At 38.9% G+C, this 17,720-nt stretch overlaps 1 protein-coding gene across 3 annotated transcripts in view; it reads left to right on the top strand.

Moving 5' to 3' along the window:
• LOC124606487 (protein pellino-like) overlaps positions 1-17,720 on the top strand; it is a 161,382-nt gene that overhangs the window by 7,597 nt on the left and 136,065 nt on the right. For all 3 annotated transcript variants that reach the window (XM_047138487.1, XM_047138472.1, XM_047138479.1), the window contains exons 3-4: positions 4,438-4,539; positions 5,318-5,447. In XM_047138487.1, coding sequence (XP_046994443.1) covers positions 4,438-4,539; positions 5,318-5,447 — 232 coding nt within the window. The remainder of the gene's footprint in view (positions 1-4,437; positions 4,540-5,317; positions 5,448-17,720) is intronic.

Below are 17,720 nucleotides of genomic sequence, written 5' to 3'. Positions count from 1 at the left end.
TTTAAAAAATGGTTTTTAACAAACTGACACATTTTGAACAATCTACATGTACATCTAAATCTATACTCTGCAAACCACTGCGAGATGCATGGCAGAAGGTATGTTCCATTGAACCAGTTATCAGGGTTTCTTTCTGTTCCATTGACTATGGAGCAGGGGAAGGAGGATTGTGTGTGTGTGTGTGTGTGTGTGTGTGTGTGTGTTTTTTTTTTTTTTTTGTACAGTAATCATTCAAATCAAATATCCTCAAGATCCTTATGTAAGGAATACGTAAGAGGTTGTAGTATATGCCTAGAGTAATCATTTAAAGCTGGTTCTTGAAATGTTGTTAATAGACTTTCTTGGGATAGTTTCTGTCCTCAACAGTCTTCCAGTTCAGCTCCTTCAGTATCTACATGACACTCTCCCACAGGTTAAAGAAACCTGTGACCATTTGTGCTGCCCTTCTCTCTCGCACAAAGATTGATTGCACTTCCCCAGTTTTCTACCAGTAAACCAAAGTCTACCACCTACTTTATCCATGACTGAACTATGTGATCATTCCATTTCATATACCTACAAAGTGTTACCTCGGGTATTTGTATGAGTACACTGATTCTGACAGTGTCTCTTTGATATTATAGTCATAGATATTAGGTTTTTTTGTTTTGCAAAGTGCAAAATTTTACAGTTGTGAACATTTAAAGCAAATTACCAATCTCTGCACCATGTTGAAATCGTATGTGTGCATGTTTTAGAAATGAAAATTATTTTAGTTGTTGCATAAATTGCTTGTTTCCAGTGTGCAGTAACTTGTCAAAGGAAAAACTTAACCTTTCAGCTGATACTTTCTTTTTGCCTCTTGGCTTATTGCTTGGTAATTGCAATGAAGAGCCACCATTGCATTGTGATGCTGTAGTAAGACACTGAAATTGTATTCAGTTCAGAAAGGTGATGGTTCAAACACTTGTCCAGATACGGGTTTTCTGTAAGGAAATATTAAATTCTGGAATCCATGCAATGTGGCAGTTACAAGTTTATTTGTGCAAAATTTAGCCTAATGTTAATAAATATGAATGGCACTGTTAATTTGATACTTGGTAAGGAAGTATCGTTAGAATGGGACTTCAGCACCGAGGATTCTCAGAAAAGTTTTGGGATTGACTGTATAGGGAGTGGGGGTGGGTGGCTTCATCTGAATTTGTCAGCTGACATTGTAAGTTAGCCTATTCTCACAATGTTCATTTATGTTACGAAAGTGAGTTTTGTGGTTTATGCCTTCTTAATTGTAATTTTTTTGTTTGCTATGTTTTTATTGCACTTTGCAAACATTGCATGGCACTTGTATATTTTTTGTGTCAGCCGTCTCCCACAAAAGAGGCTAAATATCTGAAAGCAAAAACAATGATTTTGCAGTGCCTGAGCCAAGAAGAGCTCACACTCCGGATAAACAACAACATAAATTGCTGAAACAGTTTTTGTTTAAAAAAAACTGTAGTGAATGAGTCAGCTCTGTTGAAAGAGAAAATAGTTCTTGTATTCAGTCAGAAGACTGGTTTGATGCAGCTCTCCAAGCTACTATATCCTGTGCGAACCTCTTTGTCTCTGAATAAGTAGTACAACCTACGTCTTTCTCAATCTCCTTATTGTGTTCATCTCTCAATCTCCGTTTACAATTTTTACTCTTGCCCCTCCGACCACACTTCCCTCCAGTACTAAATTGGTGATCTCTTGGTGTGTCAGAATGTGTCCCATCAACTGATCTCATCTTTTGGTCAGTCTGTGCCAAAAATTACGTGTCTCCCTATTCTGTTCAGTACCTCCTCGTTAGTTATGTGGTCAACCCATCTGATCTTCAGCATTCTTCTCTAGCACCAAATTTCGAAAGCTGGTACTTTCTTTTTCTCTAAACTGTTTATTGTTCATTTTTCACTTCCATACATGGCAACACTCTAGACAAATACTTTCAGAGAAGACTTCCTAACACTTAAATCTGTATTCAATGGTAACGAATGCCTCTTCTTCAGAATTGCTTTTCTTGCTATTGCCACTCTGCTTTTTATACCTTCTGTACTTCAACCATCATCGATTACTTTACTGTCCAAATAGCAAAGCTCATCTGCTACTTTAAGTGTCTCATTCCCTAATGTAATTCTTTTAGCTTCACCTGATTTAATTAGACAACATTCCATTATCCTTCTGTTGCTTTTGTTGATGTTCATCTTCTGTCCACCTTTCAAGAACCTGTCCATTATGTTCAACTGCTCTTCAACTTATCCAGCTCCCATCGCTTTAGTTTCCTACCGTTTTGCATTTTCTTCAGTTTGAATCAACAGTTCATAACCAATAAATTGTGATCAGTCTAAATCTGTCCCAGGAAATGCCTTACAAGTTAAAATCTGGTTCCTAAATCTTTTTCTACCCATTATGTAATCAGTCTGGAACCTTCCAGTATCTCCAGGTCTCTTACACATAGACAACCTACTTTTATGATTATTTAAAATTGTTAGTGATCATTACATTGATGCTCTGTGCAAAATTCTACAAGGTAGTCTACTTTCACTCCTTTCCCGCAGCCCATATTCACCTACTATGTTTCCTTCTTTTCCTTTCCCTGCTATCGAATTTCAGTCCCCCATCACCATTAAATTTTCATCTCCCTTGACTATCTGAACAATTTCCTTTATCCCATCATACATTTCTTCAATCTCTCCATCTGTAGAGCTAGCTGCCATATAAAATTGTACTACTGAGGTAGGTGTGGGCTTCCTTTGACTACATCACATTCACTATGCTGTTCATGGTAGCTTACCCACATTCCTATTTTCTTATTCATTATTAAGCCCACTCCTGCATTATCCCTATTTCACTTTTTATTTGTAATCCTGTGTTCACCTGACTGGAAGTCCTGTTCCTCCTGCCATCAAGCTTCACTAATTCCCATTATATGTAACTTCAACCTGTCCATTTCCCTCTTTTAATTTTCTAAGCTACCTGCTTGATTAAGGGATGTAATATTACACTTGCTAATCTGTGGCTTGCCAGGCTTATTTCTGTCCCCTGAATACCTCTGGAATACCTTACCCAAAAGAATGCCATCATTTAACCATAAAGTAGAGCTGCATGCCCTCAGCTGAAATTACTGCTACTGTTTCCCCCTGCTTTTCAGTCATTAGCAGTACCAGTACAGCAAGGCCGTTTTGGTTGTGTTACAAGGCCAGATCAGTCAATCATCCTGAGTGTTGCCCCTACAACTACTGCGAAGGATGCTACCTTACGTCAGGCACCACACATTTATCTGGCCTCTCAGCAGATAGCCCTCCTTTGTGGTTGCACCTAGGGTACGGCTATCTGTATCGCTGAGGCACACAAGCCACCCCACCGACGCCAAGGTCCAGGGTTTATGGGGTTGGAGGGGAGGGGAAGGGGGGGGGAGTTCTTTGTATTGCCTTCTAACTTTTTAAAAATATTTGAGCGGAAATATTTTCTCAGGCAACTTCTGAAAAGTTGTGATGTCATTCTTCCTATTGTATCATTGGTCAGTAGTGAGGAAAACTTACCGTACAGTCTTTGTTAAGATTGTTAAGAACATTCAAGAATTTACTTTGGTCATTAATAAACTTTGCTATCATTTCTTGTGCCTTCAGAGACTGTATTTGGACTTTTTGTGTTGGGGGATAGTATCTCGTGCAATTTTCTGATAAGGAGCTTTTGTATCTCTGCCCCCCCCCCCCCCCCCCCTCACACACACACACACACACACACACACACACACACACACACACCAGTATGTGGAGAAGTCTTTCACTGACAGTGTTATTGAAGTGAATGTCAACTGCTTATTTGACTGCGTTGTTATAGAGTCAGAAGCTGTTCCAATGCTATTCTTAGGATGACATTGTGGGATTTTAGGCCACTGATGGTTGAATTGTAATGTCAGTGAATCAGGTACCCAGGATCTTGGTGAGATAGTCCAGTAGTTTAAACTGTTTCTAATGTTTTTTTCCATATTTTTAAGATGTTGTTGTTTAGACATTTCAGTCTTTTAAGTTATTACAGAATGAAATTTTTGTAAGGAAATAATTTTTAATCATACGATTTTTTTGTTCGGACTATATTCCTAGTCCGTTATAATGAGATGTGATTTTTAATACTGTTCCAAATGTAAGAAATTAACAGAATAGTTTGAGCAATTATATGCTAGTATCCTACCCTTAATAGAATATTCTAAAGAATCAATGGAGCACATCTTATATGATAAAACAACACTGTTATGTCAAGTAGAGGCAAGTTTCCAAAACTTGCAGATATTAGTGGGAATGAGATGTTGAGGGTTCTGTATCCTGTTCAGGCATAAGTTTATGCTCTGTTAGTTTAGTAATAAGAGATGGAGTAAATATAAACTAAAATATAAACTTAATCTGTGTATTCATTTTTTTTTTAATTTTCCTCTCACAGAGGTGACGAATGTTATGCACCTTTGCTAAAACATCCCAGGGTATCTGAACCCCATGGCTTTATACCGCAAATAATCCCTTATGGTACCTTCTACATAATAGGGTGAGTATGCTGAAAATTTGTAGTATATTAATGTATGTATGTTTCAAATGTTTTACTACTACTACTACTACTCCTCTTACTCTTACTCTAGTTTGGTACTACTATTGCTATTATCATTTCCTTTTTTTCTGAAAGATGAGACTGGACATAACAATAAACAACAATGATTAACTGTAGTTTCTACATTGAAGTGGAAAATATTTGTGCTAAATGGCTGAATACAGCTATAGTGGTGCACGTGTGAGAAAATGTACGGTGGGACAATGTGTGGTGTCAAGGGACAGTGCGACAATTGATGCTCCAGTTAATAATATTATGCTGCCATGCTTTTAGCGTGTGCTTCGGGGTGCACATAGAACATTTAGTGTTGCTTTTCGTGTTAGTTCATGCATTGTGAAGTTACCTCACCACTGTAGCATTCATTATGAGTGACATAAAGTAAACATTATAAGTATTAAGTTAAGAAATGACAGCGAGTGTTCTTTGATTGTGTAAATTTATCTAGGGAGAGTCAGAATGGGAAACTGTGGCTCAATATGGTGCCTATTTGTAGTTCCAGGGCTGGAGTTAGTGATTTGGGATAAAGTGGAAGCACACTGGTGACAGAAAAGTATGCTCTGTGCGGAAGGAACCAGACACCTAGCTTGTTATTCACACAAATCAAAAAGAAAATTTCTCATTTTCGTTTGTTATTCCTGTTCTCAAATTTCTGTTATTGTGATATTAACATTTAAGTTACCAAGAGAAATAATGTTTGATTGTTGTGTTTTGTTTTTAGGTACAATGGTTTTAAACCACCATTTAATCGTGGAAGGGTCAAAAGCTATTGCCAAATAATTAGAAAATATTATGGGGATGGTGTCAAATACGTGAGAACTTGCATTGCAAAAACTCCCCAGGTGTTGAAGGTATGTCAGTTTAATTTTGGTGTAACCATGCTGCTGTGGTGTATTTTCTGTGTAAGATATCAGTTTTTATATGAAAATTGAAAAGTAATGTCTTACTTGCTATTCTTCTCTTTACATAAGTGGGCCATTCAATGACAAGTGGTCTAATTTCAGAAAAATTTCCCACATGGCCATCACTGATTTTTGTGTGATCAGTTGCACATGTTCCCAGTGAACATTGGTAAAGTTTAGTTTTGACAGTTTAATATTTGCAGAGATATAGTCGTTTGTTTGACCCCATACCACAGCTATCAATAGTGCACACGAGTTTTTGGCAAATTTGTGACATATCATCTCTAGCAATATTTTCTTGAAAGGAAGAAACAAAACTAGACAGTCTTGCACAACTTTTTCGCTATCTTTAGTGAAATAGTAGAAAACGCTTTCCTAAATGCTTTGCATACAGATAATTTGAAGCAAAGCCGGCCAAAAAAATAGTCTTTGAAGAATGTGAAGTTCAGCTCCTTACGTCTCCAGAATTAATTGTGGGATACATCTGAAAATTTTCACATAATAACTTACCAATACAATTCTTAGACTATAAAGTTTCGCTATCCTTCTCCTTTCCAGTAGTTGAAAAATTGGGGGCCAAGTTGACAGTTATTCTAAAACTGCCAAAATGACAATTTTTGACCCACTTTCACATGTAAGTGTCTTCTGCAGACAAAATTCTTTTTATAAATAATGAAATAGAATAAGGAATCCAATAAAAAGAGTAGCTTTGTCTTTGTTGCAGCTCTAATAATTTGAGGTACACATTTGAAAAATGTAACTTTTTGGGTTCTGTCTTATCAAAATTTATTCTCAAACAATCCCATCAGTGACATCATGTAACTGGGAATATAGCTTTCCTCATGATATTCTACAGCACATTAATGAAACCTGCTAAAAAATTAAGTAGCTTGAAGTAAACATAAGTGTAGAATCCTAAAAAAAAACTTCTATATGTAGCTTTGGCCTCTGACACTTACAGAAATGTGTCATCAGATTAGGATCCTGTGTAAAGAATCACTTAGCAGGCTCGGGAACCTGTGGTAGTGAAACTCACTATTGGTTGCTGTTGCACTGCTGTTGAACTTTGCCTTTATGGCGATGGGGATGGTCATTTTCACACTTTAAAAGGAACCTGGAGTTGTTAAGCCACCATGGATCATGAAACATTCATACAATTTTTAATCAGTACTTTAATATTCCACATTAACAGCAAACTATCCTAATTCAAAGCATGCTGTACCTTAAACCAGAATTAAACCAGCACATCAGTAGCATTACACAATAAAGACAGTTTTAAGTTCTCTATAACATGAATCCATTCCAAGAAATGCCTGGAAGACAGCTATGAACTTCAAAAATTTACACAATGTTGACTGATGTAAAACGTATAGGCTATTTATGTGATGTGTGCAGCAGATGTTACTCAACAACTTTACTACCATGATCTTCACTGCCTTTGTAGTGCACAGCTAAATTGTGAAACCTATAACCAGTTTGATTCTGTAGTTACAGCAGAAAAACCGACTGAAACATATCAAGGCGAGTTGTGACAAAAGACACCCCTTTTTTTGAAATTTTGTGAGTTATTTGGACTTCCTCACTTCTAGTCATGAAGAGTTTCAAAATCTTCCACAGAAAGTACTAAACAATTGTAGAGCATAATAAAAGATGCCAGGTTTAATTTGAGTACCACCAGAATATGGGCCTATTTTCGATGCACATCCACATTGTTCTTTTTTAGGGCGTTATATGCTTGAATTTCAAAGCCAGATATACTTTTTAGGAGGCTTAAAACAAGGTGTTTCTAATTAAAATCAGTTTTGGCTTTTCTAGAAAAATCATAAACTTTGTCCTCAAACTACAGAAAAGCAGCAGGAGAATGAATATGAAATTTTAAGACCTTTTATCATTAAGTTGTTACATGCAGTGTTTCAGGTGTATCTCGCAATTACTTCCAGAAATACAAAAAGCTAAACTTCACTTTTTTTCCTTCCATGCATCAGTGTTTTTGGCTGACTTTGCTTCGAGTTGTACAAGACGGCTTAGTTTTGTTTCTTTCAAGAAAATATTGCTGGAGATAGTATGTCTCAAAGTTGGTAGAAATGTGTACAGTGTTGATAACTGCGCTGTGAAATCAAACAAATGGCCATATCGCTGGAAATACTGAATTAATTATCTTTGAACTTTACCAGTGTTTATTCAGAACATGTGCAATTGTTTATACAAAATTCATCAGAATTGGCATAGAATGACGGAGTTGTATGTTTCCAGTGCCATGTCATTGAAAATTTTATAATTGGAGTTATTCCAGACGTAATTTTCTGAGTTTTCTCACTTGCTAAAACATCTGTCATGGCTTTCCATTGTTCCTTACAGAAAAGGGTTTCAACAACAAATTGTGGTGTACCAAATCCAGAATGTGTGAAACGATTGAATGCTGTATGTTGAGACACAGCTTGTATGTAGCTTGTAAGATGTTGATTTTCTTTATTGTGTTTCTATCATTTAAAGAAATTTAGTCCTACACAACAGCAATTTTGTATTTTTGATCCACAGGCAGAATTACGCTCAGCAGGAAAAGCACATTAACATTTCTGATAAGTGATATGTAGAGTGCGAAGTTTGATCTCTTTTTCCAGTCTTGACATAACAAACTACTTTAAAGCTGCAAAAAGTAATGCAGATATGTATACATTGCTATTAAAGTTCGCGGGTAAGACAGTGATTACCTGTTCTTTGAGAACACAATTTCATACTCTCCAATTATTAATGGCTTCGGAATACAAACGTCTCAAAAATGAGATCGACAGGAAGTGCAAAATGGCTAAGCAGGGATGGCTAGAGGACAAATGTAAGGATGTAGAGGCCTATCTCACTAGGGGTAAGATAGATACCGCCTACAGGAAAATTAAAGAGACCTTTGGAGATAAGAGAACGACTTGTATGAATATCAAGAGCTCAGATGGAAACCCAGTGCTAAGCAAAGAAGGGAAAGCAGAAAGGTGGAAGGAGTATATAGAGGGTCTATACAAGGGCGATGTACTTGAGGACAATATTATGGAAATGGAAGAGGATGTAGATGAAGATGAAATGGGAGATACGATACTGCGTGAAGAGTTTGACAGAGCACTGAAAGACCTGAGTCGAAACAAGGCCCCCGGAGTAGACAATATTCCATTGGAACTACTGACGGCCGTGGGAGAGCCAGTCCTGACAAAACTCTACCATCTGGTGAGCAAGATGTATGAAACAGGCGAAATACCCTCAGACTTCAAGAAGAATATAATAATTCCAATCCCAAAGAAAGCAGGTGTTGACAGATGTGAAAATTACCGAACTATCAGCTTAATAAGTCACAGCTGCAAAATACTAACACGAATTCTTTACAGACGAATGGAAAAACTAGTAGAAGCCAACCTCGGGGAAGATCAGTTTGGATTCCGTAGAAACACTGGAACACGTGAGGCAATACTGACCTTACGACTTATCTTAGAAGAAAGATTAAGGAAAGGCAAACATACGTTTCTAGCATTTGTAGACTTAGAGAAAGCTTTTGACAATGTTGACTGGAATACTCTCTTTCAAATTCTAAAGGTGGCAGGGGTAAAATACAGGGAGCGAAAGGCTATTTACAATTTGTACAGAAACCAGATGGCAGTTATAAGAGTCGAGGGACATGAAAGGGAAGCAGTGGTTGGGAAGGGAGTAAGACAGGGTTGTAGCCTCTCCCCGATGTTGTTCAATCTGTATATTGAGCAAGCAGTAAAGGAAACAAAAGAAAAATTCGGAGTAGGTATTAAAATTCATGGAGAAGAAATAAAAACTTTGAGGTTCGCCGATGACATTGTAATTCTGTCAGAGACAGCAAAGGACTTGGAAGAGCAGTTGAATGGAATGGACAGTGTCTTGAAAGGAGGATATAAAATGAACATCAACAAAAGCAAAACGAGGATAATGGAATGTAGTCTAATTAAGTCGGGTGATGCTGAGGGAATTAGATTACGAAATGAGGCACTTAAAGTAGTAAAGGAGTTTTGCTATTTGGGGAGCAAAATAACTGATGATGGTCGAAGTAGAGAGGATATAAAATGTAGACTGGCAATGGCAAGGAAAGCGTTTCTGAAGAAGAGAAATTTGTTAACATCCAGTATTGATTTAAGTGTCAGGAAGTCATTTCTGAAAGTATTCGTATGGAGTGTAGCCATGTATGGAAGTGAAACATGGACGATAAATAGTTTGGACAAGAAGAGAATAGAAGCTTTCGAAATGTGGTGCTACAGAAGAATGCTGAAGATTAGATGGGTAGATCATGTAACTAATGAGGAAGTATTGAATAGGATTGGGGAGAAGAGAAGTTTGTGGCACAACTTGACCAGAAGAAGGGATCGGTTGGTAGGGCATGTTCTGAGGCATCAAGGGATCACCAATTTAGTATTGGAGGGCAGCGTGGAGGGTAAAAATCGTAGAGGGAGACCACGAGATGAATACACTAAGCAGATTCAGAAGGATGTAGGTTGCAGTAGGTACTGGGAGATGAAAAAGCTTGCACAGGATAGAGTAGCATGGAGAGCTGCATCAAACCAGTCTCGGGACTGAGGACCACAACAACAACAACAACAACTACTTTTCATTTCCACCAATATTATCTCATGTCAGTACTGTCAATTTTGCCTGAAATATTATATTTCATTGTAGAAAGGAGTAGATTTATGATAGAACTAAATTCTCAGAGACTTCAGGACTCCCCTCAGATATGGATCTGCGGGGGGTGGGGGAGGGGGGGTGGTGGGGGTGGTTGGCTGTGTTAACACCCACAACAGTAGAAGCATTTATATTTGTTATTTGTTTGTATGAGTTGTGTTTAAATTCAAAGAGCTACAGTGCAATGACTGGTAGGAGTTGGCGTTGTGATAAAACTAAAAAGATGGTGTATGACTTCAGAATGATATTCACTTGCTTCTGGTTGGTACAAACCTTAGCTTCCAGTGTGCCCATGCTGCTGAAACATGATATTTACAGGTCACCCCTCAAACGCCTTAAAGATTGCAATATGGCTGAGAATGAGGAACATAAGGTGCTGCATTTCAGAACCAACTTGTCTCGAAAATGGTAACAAAGTAAAAAATTCCGAAATAGGCAAATGGAAAGTTAGATCATATGTAAACATTACATGTAGGGAGATGGATGAACAAACACACACACACACACACACACACACACACACACACACACACACACAGAGAGAGAGAGAGAGAGAGAGAGAGAGAGAGAGAGAGAGAGAGAGAGAGTTACAGGTCTAAATTAATTCCAAAAACAGGTGCAGTTTGTTTACGCATTTATGGATATTACAGTAGGAGAAAATACCCACGATAGCAAATTGCTAATTCCTTCAAAAAATTTGAATTTTTCTCACAAGGGAACCTCCCCATCGCACCCACCTCAGATTTAGTTATAAGTCGGCACAGTGGATAGGCCTAGAAAAACTGAACACAGATCACTCGAGAAAACAGGAAGAAGTTGTGTGGAACTATGAAAAAAATAAGCAAAATATAGAAACTGAGTGGTCCATGCAGACGATAGGCAACAACAAGGATGATGTGACCTGAGGAGCACCGTGGTCTGGTGGTTAGCGTGAGCACCTGTGGAACGAGAGGTCCTTAGTTCAACTCTACCCTAGAGTGAAAAGTTTAATTTTTTGTTTTCAGACAATTATCAAAGTTCGGGCACTCACACATCAATTTCACTCTCCAAAATTCCAGGACATGTTCAGATTTGCTTGGACATATGCAGGATTTGACGGTCTACACAAGGAAAAATTTGAAAACTTTAAAAACATATGTTTTGACAGAGCACAGGGAAAACTGTACGACTGTGAAACTGTTGCATTCATTTGTTGCAGTTTGTGTGACAAACTCTTATGTTTTCATCACTTTTTTGGGAGTGATTATCACATCCACAAGAAAACCAAAATTGGGCAAGGTAGAAGAATCTTTTTACCCATTCGCCAAGTGTGCAAGTTAGGTGGGTCGACAACATATTCCTGTCATGTGACGCACATACCGTCACCAGTGTCGTATAGAATATATCAGACGTGTTTTTCTGTGGAGGAATCGGTTGACCTATGATCTAGTGATCAAATGTTTTCGGTTCCTATTGGAGAGGCACGTCCTTTCGTCTACTAATCGCACGGTTTTGCGGTGCGGTCGCAAAACACAGACACTAAACTTATTACAGTGAACAGAAACGTCAATGAACGAACGGACAGATCATAACTTTGCGAAAATAAAGAAATTAAAATTTTCACTCGAGGAAAGATCTGAACCACGGACCTCTCGATCCGCAGCTGCTCACGCTGATCACGGCACCATGGCGCTCCTGAGCTAGTAGTGTCCTTGATGTTACCTATCTTGCGCATGGACTACTCAGTTTGTATATTTTGCTTATTTTTTCATAGTTCCACACAACTTCTTCCTGTTTTCTCGATTTATCTGTGTTCAGTTTTTCAAGGCCTATCTACTGTGCCAACTTATAACTAAATCTGAGGGGGGTGCGATGGGGAGGTTCCCTTGTAAGTGGGGAAAAGTCATTTAAAATGGTGTTAAAGATATAGGCTTCTGCTTTAAAAAGTTGGATGGCCAAAAACTTTCTCGAAAAATCTCATGTTGCTGCAGCTCATAGTTACGTAAAGTTATATGAAAGGATAACCATTCAGTTATATGGTTAAATGAAATTTAGGTCAGTGCTGGAGAAGCAGTCAATAAACGCTGGATTGGTGATCTTGTGAACAGCAGCAGTCATCAACCAACAGAAGAGCAGCCAGATTTATTGTGGCCTATCCACATTCTTCAGAAGACTTTGTACTTGAAGGAATTCTAGTCTTTTGATCAAGAAAAACCTGTGACTACCATGAGAATATGGAGCACCCACGATTTCTGCAGAGGGTTAAAAATTGTTGCACCAATTTAATGTTTGTAATGAATAATGCATTTTATCATTCAGTGACGTTAGACAAAACTTCAACAGCTAATGATCACAAAGAAACTGTGATGCTGTGGTTGTTGGTGAGAAACATTGCTGCAGATGTCAGTATGATAAAGGTGCTGTTACATTCACTTGTGAAGCAAAATAAGCCAGTGATGTTTGTTTGTTGCGATTAAGTTGTGAGGGAACGGGGTCATATAGTAATTGGGCTACTGCTGTATCACTGCCATTTCAACCCAATTGAATTGGTTTTGGGTGATGTTAAAACTTTAATTTGTAATAAATAACAAGGCTTTTACTATAACAGAAGTGGGAAGGCTATTATGTGAAGGTCTTGCTATCTTAAACGCCACTTTGTGTAGAAAGAAAGTAGACCTTGTTGGCAAGTTATTAGAGAAACACAATTATGCATGCAATTATAAATGAGAATAACCATTAATGATTTCTCTTGATGATGATGGATGATTGTAAGGGTGCAAAAGGACATGGTGATTAGTTGGAGTTCGTGACATGCACCCTTCCTACAAAATTGAGTTTGCAAGAGCCTGTGTGTTGGTGTTCTTAGAAGTGTGTGTGTGTGTGTGTGTGTGTGTGTGTGTGAGAGAGAAAGAGAGAGAGAGAGAGAGAGAGAGAGAGAGAGAGAGAGAGAGAATCGCATGCTTTTGCATTGCAATGTGACAGACAGCAATTTTCGCTTTGGTTTACTGGGTGGAATCTTTAGGGATTGTTAAATACCATTAGACAAAATTTGAATTTGGTATGAAGCATCTAAGGGCACTTATGCTTTTGTCAGCCCTCTTGTTTCAAGCTCTCCTGTGGCATGATCTCACAGGGCATCATTGATGCATGCACTATTAAAATGCCAGAGGGTCCTTCTGAGACACCCTTCCACAGTTCGGCAGGACTCTTGTTGCCACCCACCCGCCTTTGTCGAGTACTTTAAAATGTACCTGAACGGAGACAATCTGTGATGAATTCCTAGGTGATTGCAGTCAGGCCACCTCTTTGACAGCCCTCTGATTCTGGATGGCCTCCGAGCAAATGAAGTTAAGCAGTGTAACCTGCTTGCAGGCACCTAGGACTCCTGTTACATGTTCTCACTGTACAGATACATTTTGAGAGGGACCCTTTACTGTTTTATTCACACATGTGCCAATGTCACTTCCACCCCCTCCCCCCATCTGCTTACCACCATTATCACGACACAGGAGGGCTGAAGAAGCATAAGCACACTTCATTGCTTCGGACGATATTAAAACTTCGCCGGTTGGCTTTGAACGGTCTCTTGTGGTTCCACCCTGTACACCATGGAATAAATTGTGATCGTAATGCACTCCAACGGAATAAGATCACTTTCAATGTGGTTGCTGGCTCATAAAGTTGTTAGAGTGGGGGTTGAATTAACCAGGGGTGCCAGCAGTGTCAAAGGTTGTTCAGAAATTCGTCTTGATGCTTATCATGCTGTGATATGAGTGGGAATCAACACTCCAAGGGAATGAGTGGTTTCATTGACACCTTTTATGCCACCCATTAATGACTTTCCATGACAGTTGTAAGCAACGTTATATCTGAAGTGTTCCCCTTAGCCACCCATAAGAAATCTGCACATTCCAGTACAGGCCTCTTGATCTCCATCATGGCAGTGTAAATAGAAGTGGTGAAATGTGGGTGAGAGAGTCCGGAACCATGCTGCTGTTACGGTCGCAGGTTCGAATCCTGCGTCGGGCACGGATGTATGTGAGATCTTTAGGTTTAAGTAGTTCTACGTCTAGAGGACTGATGACCTCAGATGTTAAGTCCCATAGTGCTCAGAGCCAATTGTGGGTGAGATAGGGTGTTAAAGACACTCCCATCGTGACAATTCCGTTTTGAAAAAGTGATACTTTAAGTGTGTTGTGCAGTTTAGTTGATTTCCTTTACTAAAAGTTACACTTAATGTGAAATTACACTGCCACCAACCACCTTGCTACTTCCTTTTTCAAACTCACTGAGCAAGAATTTAAGAGCAATGAAGTGAAGTGCTACGTACTAGAACCTGACTGATGTTGTTGTAGTCTTCAGTCCAGAGACTGATTTGATGCAGCACTCCATGCTACTCTATCCTTCCTATGCAAACATAATCTCCGAATAACTATTGCAACCTACATCCTTCTGAATCTGTGTAGCGTATTCATCTCTTGGTCTCCCTCTATGATTTTTACCCTCCACACTTCCCTCCAATACTCAATTGGTGACCCCCTTGATGCCTCAGAATGTGTCCTACCAAGCGATCCCTCCTTCTAGTCAAGTTGTGCCACAAATTCCTTGTCTCCCCAATTGTGTTCAGTACCTCCTCATTAGTTATGTGATCTACCCATCTAATCTTCAGCAGTCTTGTGTACCACCACTTTTCGAAAGCTTCTTTCCTTGTCTTGTCTAAACTGTTTATCGCCCATGTTTCACTTTCATACATGGCTACACTCTATACAAATACTTCCAGAAAGGACTTACTGACACTTAAATCTATACTCATAGTTAATAAATTTCTTTTCTTCAGAAACACTTTCCTTGCCATAGCGAGTCTACATTTTATATGCTCTGTACCTTGACCATCATCAGTTAATTTGCTGCTCAAACAGCAAAATTCAGTTACTCCTTTAAGTGTGTCCTTTCCTATTCTAATACCCTCAGCATCACCTGATTTACATTCCATTATTCTCATTTTGCTTTTGTTGTTGGTCTTCATCCTCCTTTCAATACTGTCCATTCCGTTCACCTGTTCTTCCAGGTCCTTTGCTGTCTTTGAGAGAATTACAGTATCATCATCAAACCTCAGTTTTTATTTCTTCTCCATGGATTTTAGTTCCTACTACAAGTTTTTCTTTTGGTTCCTTTACTGCTTGCAGAATATGCAGATTGAATAACACTGGGGATAGGCCACAAACCTGTCTCACTCCTTTCTCAACCACAGCTACCCTTTTCTACCCCTCGACTCTTGTAACTGACATCCGGTTTCTGTACAAATTGTAAATAGCCTTTCGCTCCCTGTATTTTACCCCTGCTTCCACCTTCACAATTTGAAAGAGAGTATTCCAGTCAACATTGCCGAAAGCTTTCTCTAAGTCTACAAATGCTGGAAACATAGTTCTACCTTTCCTTAACCTAGCTTCTAAGGTAAGTTGTAGGGTCAGAACTGCCTCGCTTGTTCCTAAATTTCTATGGAATCCAAACCGATCTTCCCCAGTGTCGGCTTCTATTAATTTTTCTATTTGTCTGTAAAAACGTTGTTAGTATTTTGCAACTGCAACTTGCTAAACTGATAGTTCTGTAATATTTGCCCCTGTCAACATCTGCTTTCTTTGGGGTTGGAATTATTATATTCTTCTTCAAGTCTGAGAGTATTAATTTTTTTTCTCATAAATTCTGCTCACCAGATTGAAGAGTTTTCTTATGGCTGGCTCTCCCAAGACTCTCAGTAGCTATAATGGAATGTTGTCTACTCCCGGGGACTTCTTTCGACTTAGGTCTTTCAGCGCCCTCTCAAATTCTGAATATACTGCCAGAATTGAATTAATTTTCGCCCTGTGTCAAATTAAGTTAGCTACTGTGAAACTACAAATAACCTTTCACTGATTATGGAAAAGTACTTGCTTGCCCACAAAACGAATCTTTTCATGCATCATATAAGTGGAATATCATTTACTTTCATCACATTAATTAATCCTTATGTGATCGTGTACTGAAGACACACTTCCTGCCTCTGTTCCACAACATACTGTACTAAAACATCCATTTCAGAGATATCTTTAATATATGTAGTGGAAAAGTTACTTTCATTACTACATTTTCTTCTCTTCGTGTAGTGTCTTTCAAGGTCAAAATTATAACCAAGCTTTCTTTTACCGTGTAATCAAAAAATGTAAATCGTACAAAAATCATAACTTGATGTGATTCATCTCTATCTACTGACTGGTCTAACGCCATTGAGAGAGCCAAGTGGAACTGCAAATCTGTTATCAGTTGACCTTCTGTATCTTGTGCCATTGATGCCAGTTTTCTTGTAGTAGCAGGTCTTGACAGAGGTATGCTTCTGTTGGCTGATACTATCTCTCACTTAGTCTGCAATTTGCTGCCAGAAAGCTTCCCCTAATAACTGTACTCTGTTTGATTAAACACTCTTTTGTACAGGCTTTACAAAACACTACTATTGTGATTGTGATTTACTTTTAAGGTTAGAAAGTTATTGTTCTAAAGTTGCATTCAGTATTGCAACTTTGTATTGAACATATACACCTACCTTGATGATGCACTATACAAAAAACTGTTCTCCCCACTCATCACTGAGGTGGTATGTTTTCCTGTGTTTAGCCGCGCTCATGTTTCACAACTACTTCACTGAATGAGAACGATAGCTTGGCATGTGGACTCCGTAGTCCTGATTAGTAACACTATTTGCCATGGTTGACTGCATTGTTATTGAGCTGTGCAGTCTCCGTGTTGTGTGTTTTTGCGTCATTTTGATTGCAATTGTTTTGAGAATGAGTGAAGAAGAGTTTGACATGTAAATATAGACAGCAATTTTGTGAAGTATTTAATTAATTAATTTATTTTACAAATTATTTAATTAACAATTGCTCATTACCTCCGGTGTGTACATTATTGGTCCATGGAAGCTCAAAACAGAGGTTTGTGTTGCCTATTGAAGGTGAACTGCTGCAGAATTGACTTTTTTCACAACTTTAGGGGGTGTCTGATGACTTCATTTTCCAACAGGATGGAGCGCCACCACATTGGCACAACAATGTACGTCACTTTCTCAGTAGCACGCTGCTTCAACGGCCCCCTGCAGATCCGGGGGTTAGAATAGGCCTGAGATATCCCTGCCTGTCGTAAGAGGTGACTGAAAGGAGTCTCACACTTTTCCGCCCTATAAGTTCAGGTCCCATTTTATGATTTGACCTGATCGTTTCCATACGGGGAAGGATAACATACATGGTGCATGAGTTGTCTGTAGTGCCCTAGATTTGATCTCCTGAACCTCTTGTCTTGGCTTGGCATCTCCTCCTGCAGTTAAACTATTTGGGCGAGGACACTTTCCAGGGTATGTCATCTTCTTCTGTTGTCTCCTGTCCTCTTTTTTTCCCTATGACAATATTGTATTTCTCTGTGCCCAATATCCAGCACAGTAGCCAGACCGTTGTGGTGGGGCCGTCATGTACCCGTTTAGTGGTAGCCCCCCTCGCAACACACAACACAGGGATCGCACTGCTGGTGCCTGAG

This window comes from Schistocerca americana, chromosome 1, assembly GCF_021461395.2.
Source record: "Schistocerca americana isolate TAMUIC-IGC-003095 chromosome 1, iqSchAmer2.1, whole genome shotgun sequence".
Classification (NCBI taxonomy): Eukaryota; Metazoa; Arthropoda; class Insecta; order Orthoptera; family Acrididae; genus Schistocerca; species Schistocerca americana.
Note: the sequence above shows the minus strand (reverse complement) of the source record. Positions and strands in the feature narration are given on the sequence as shown.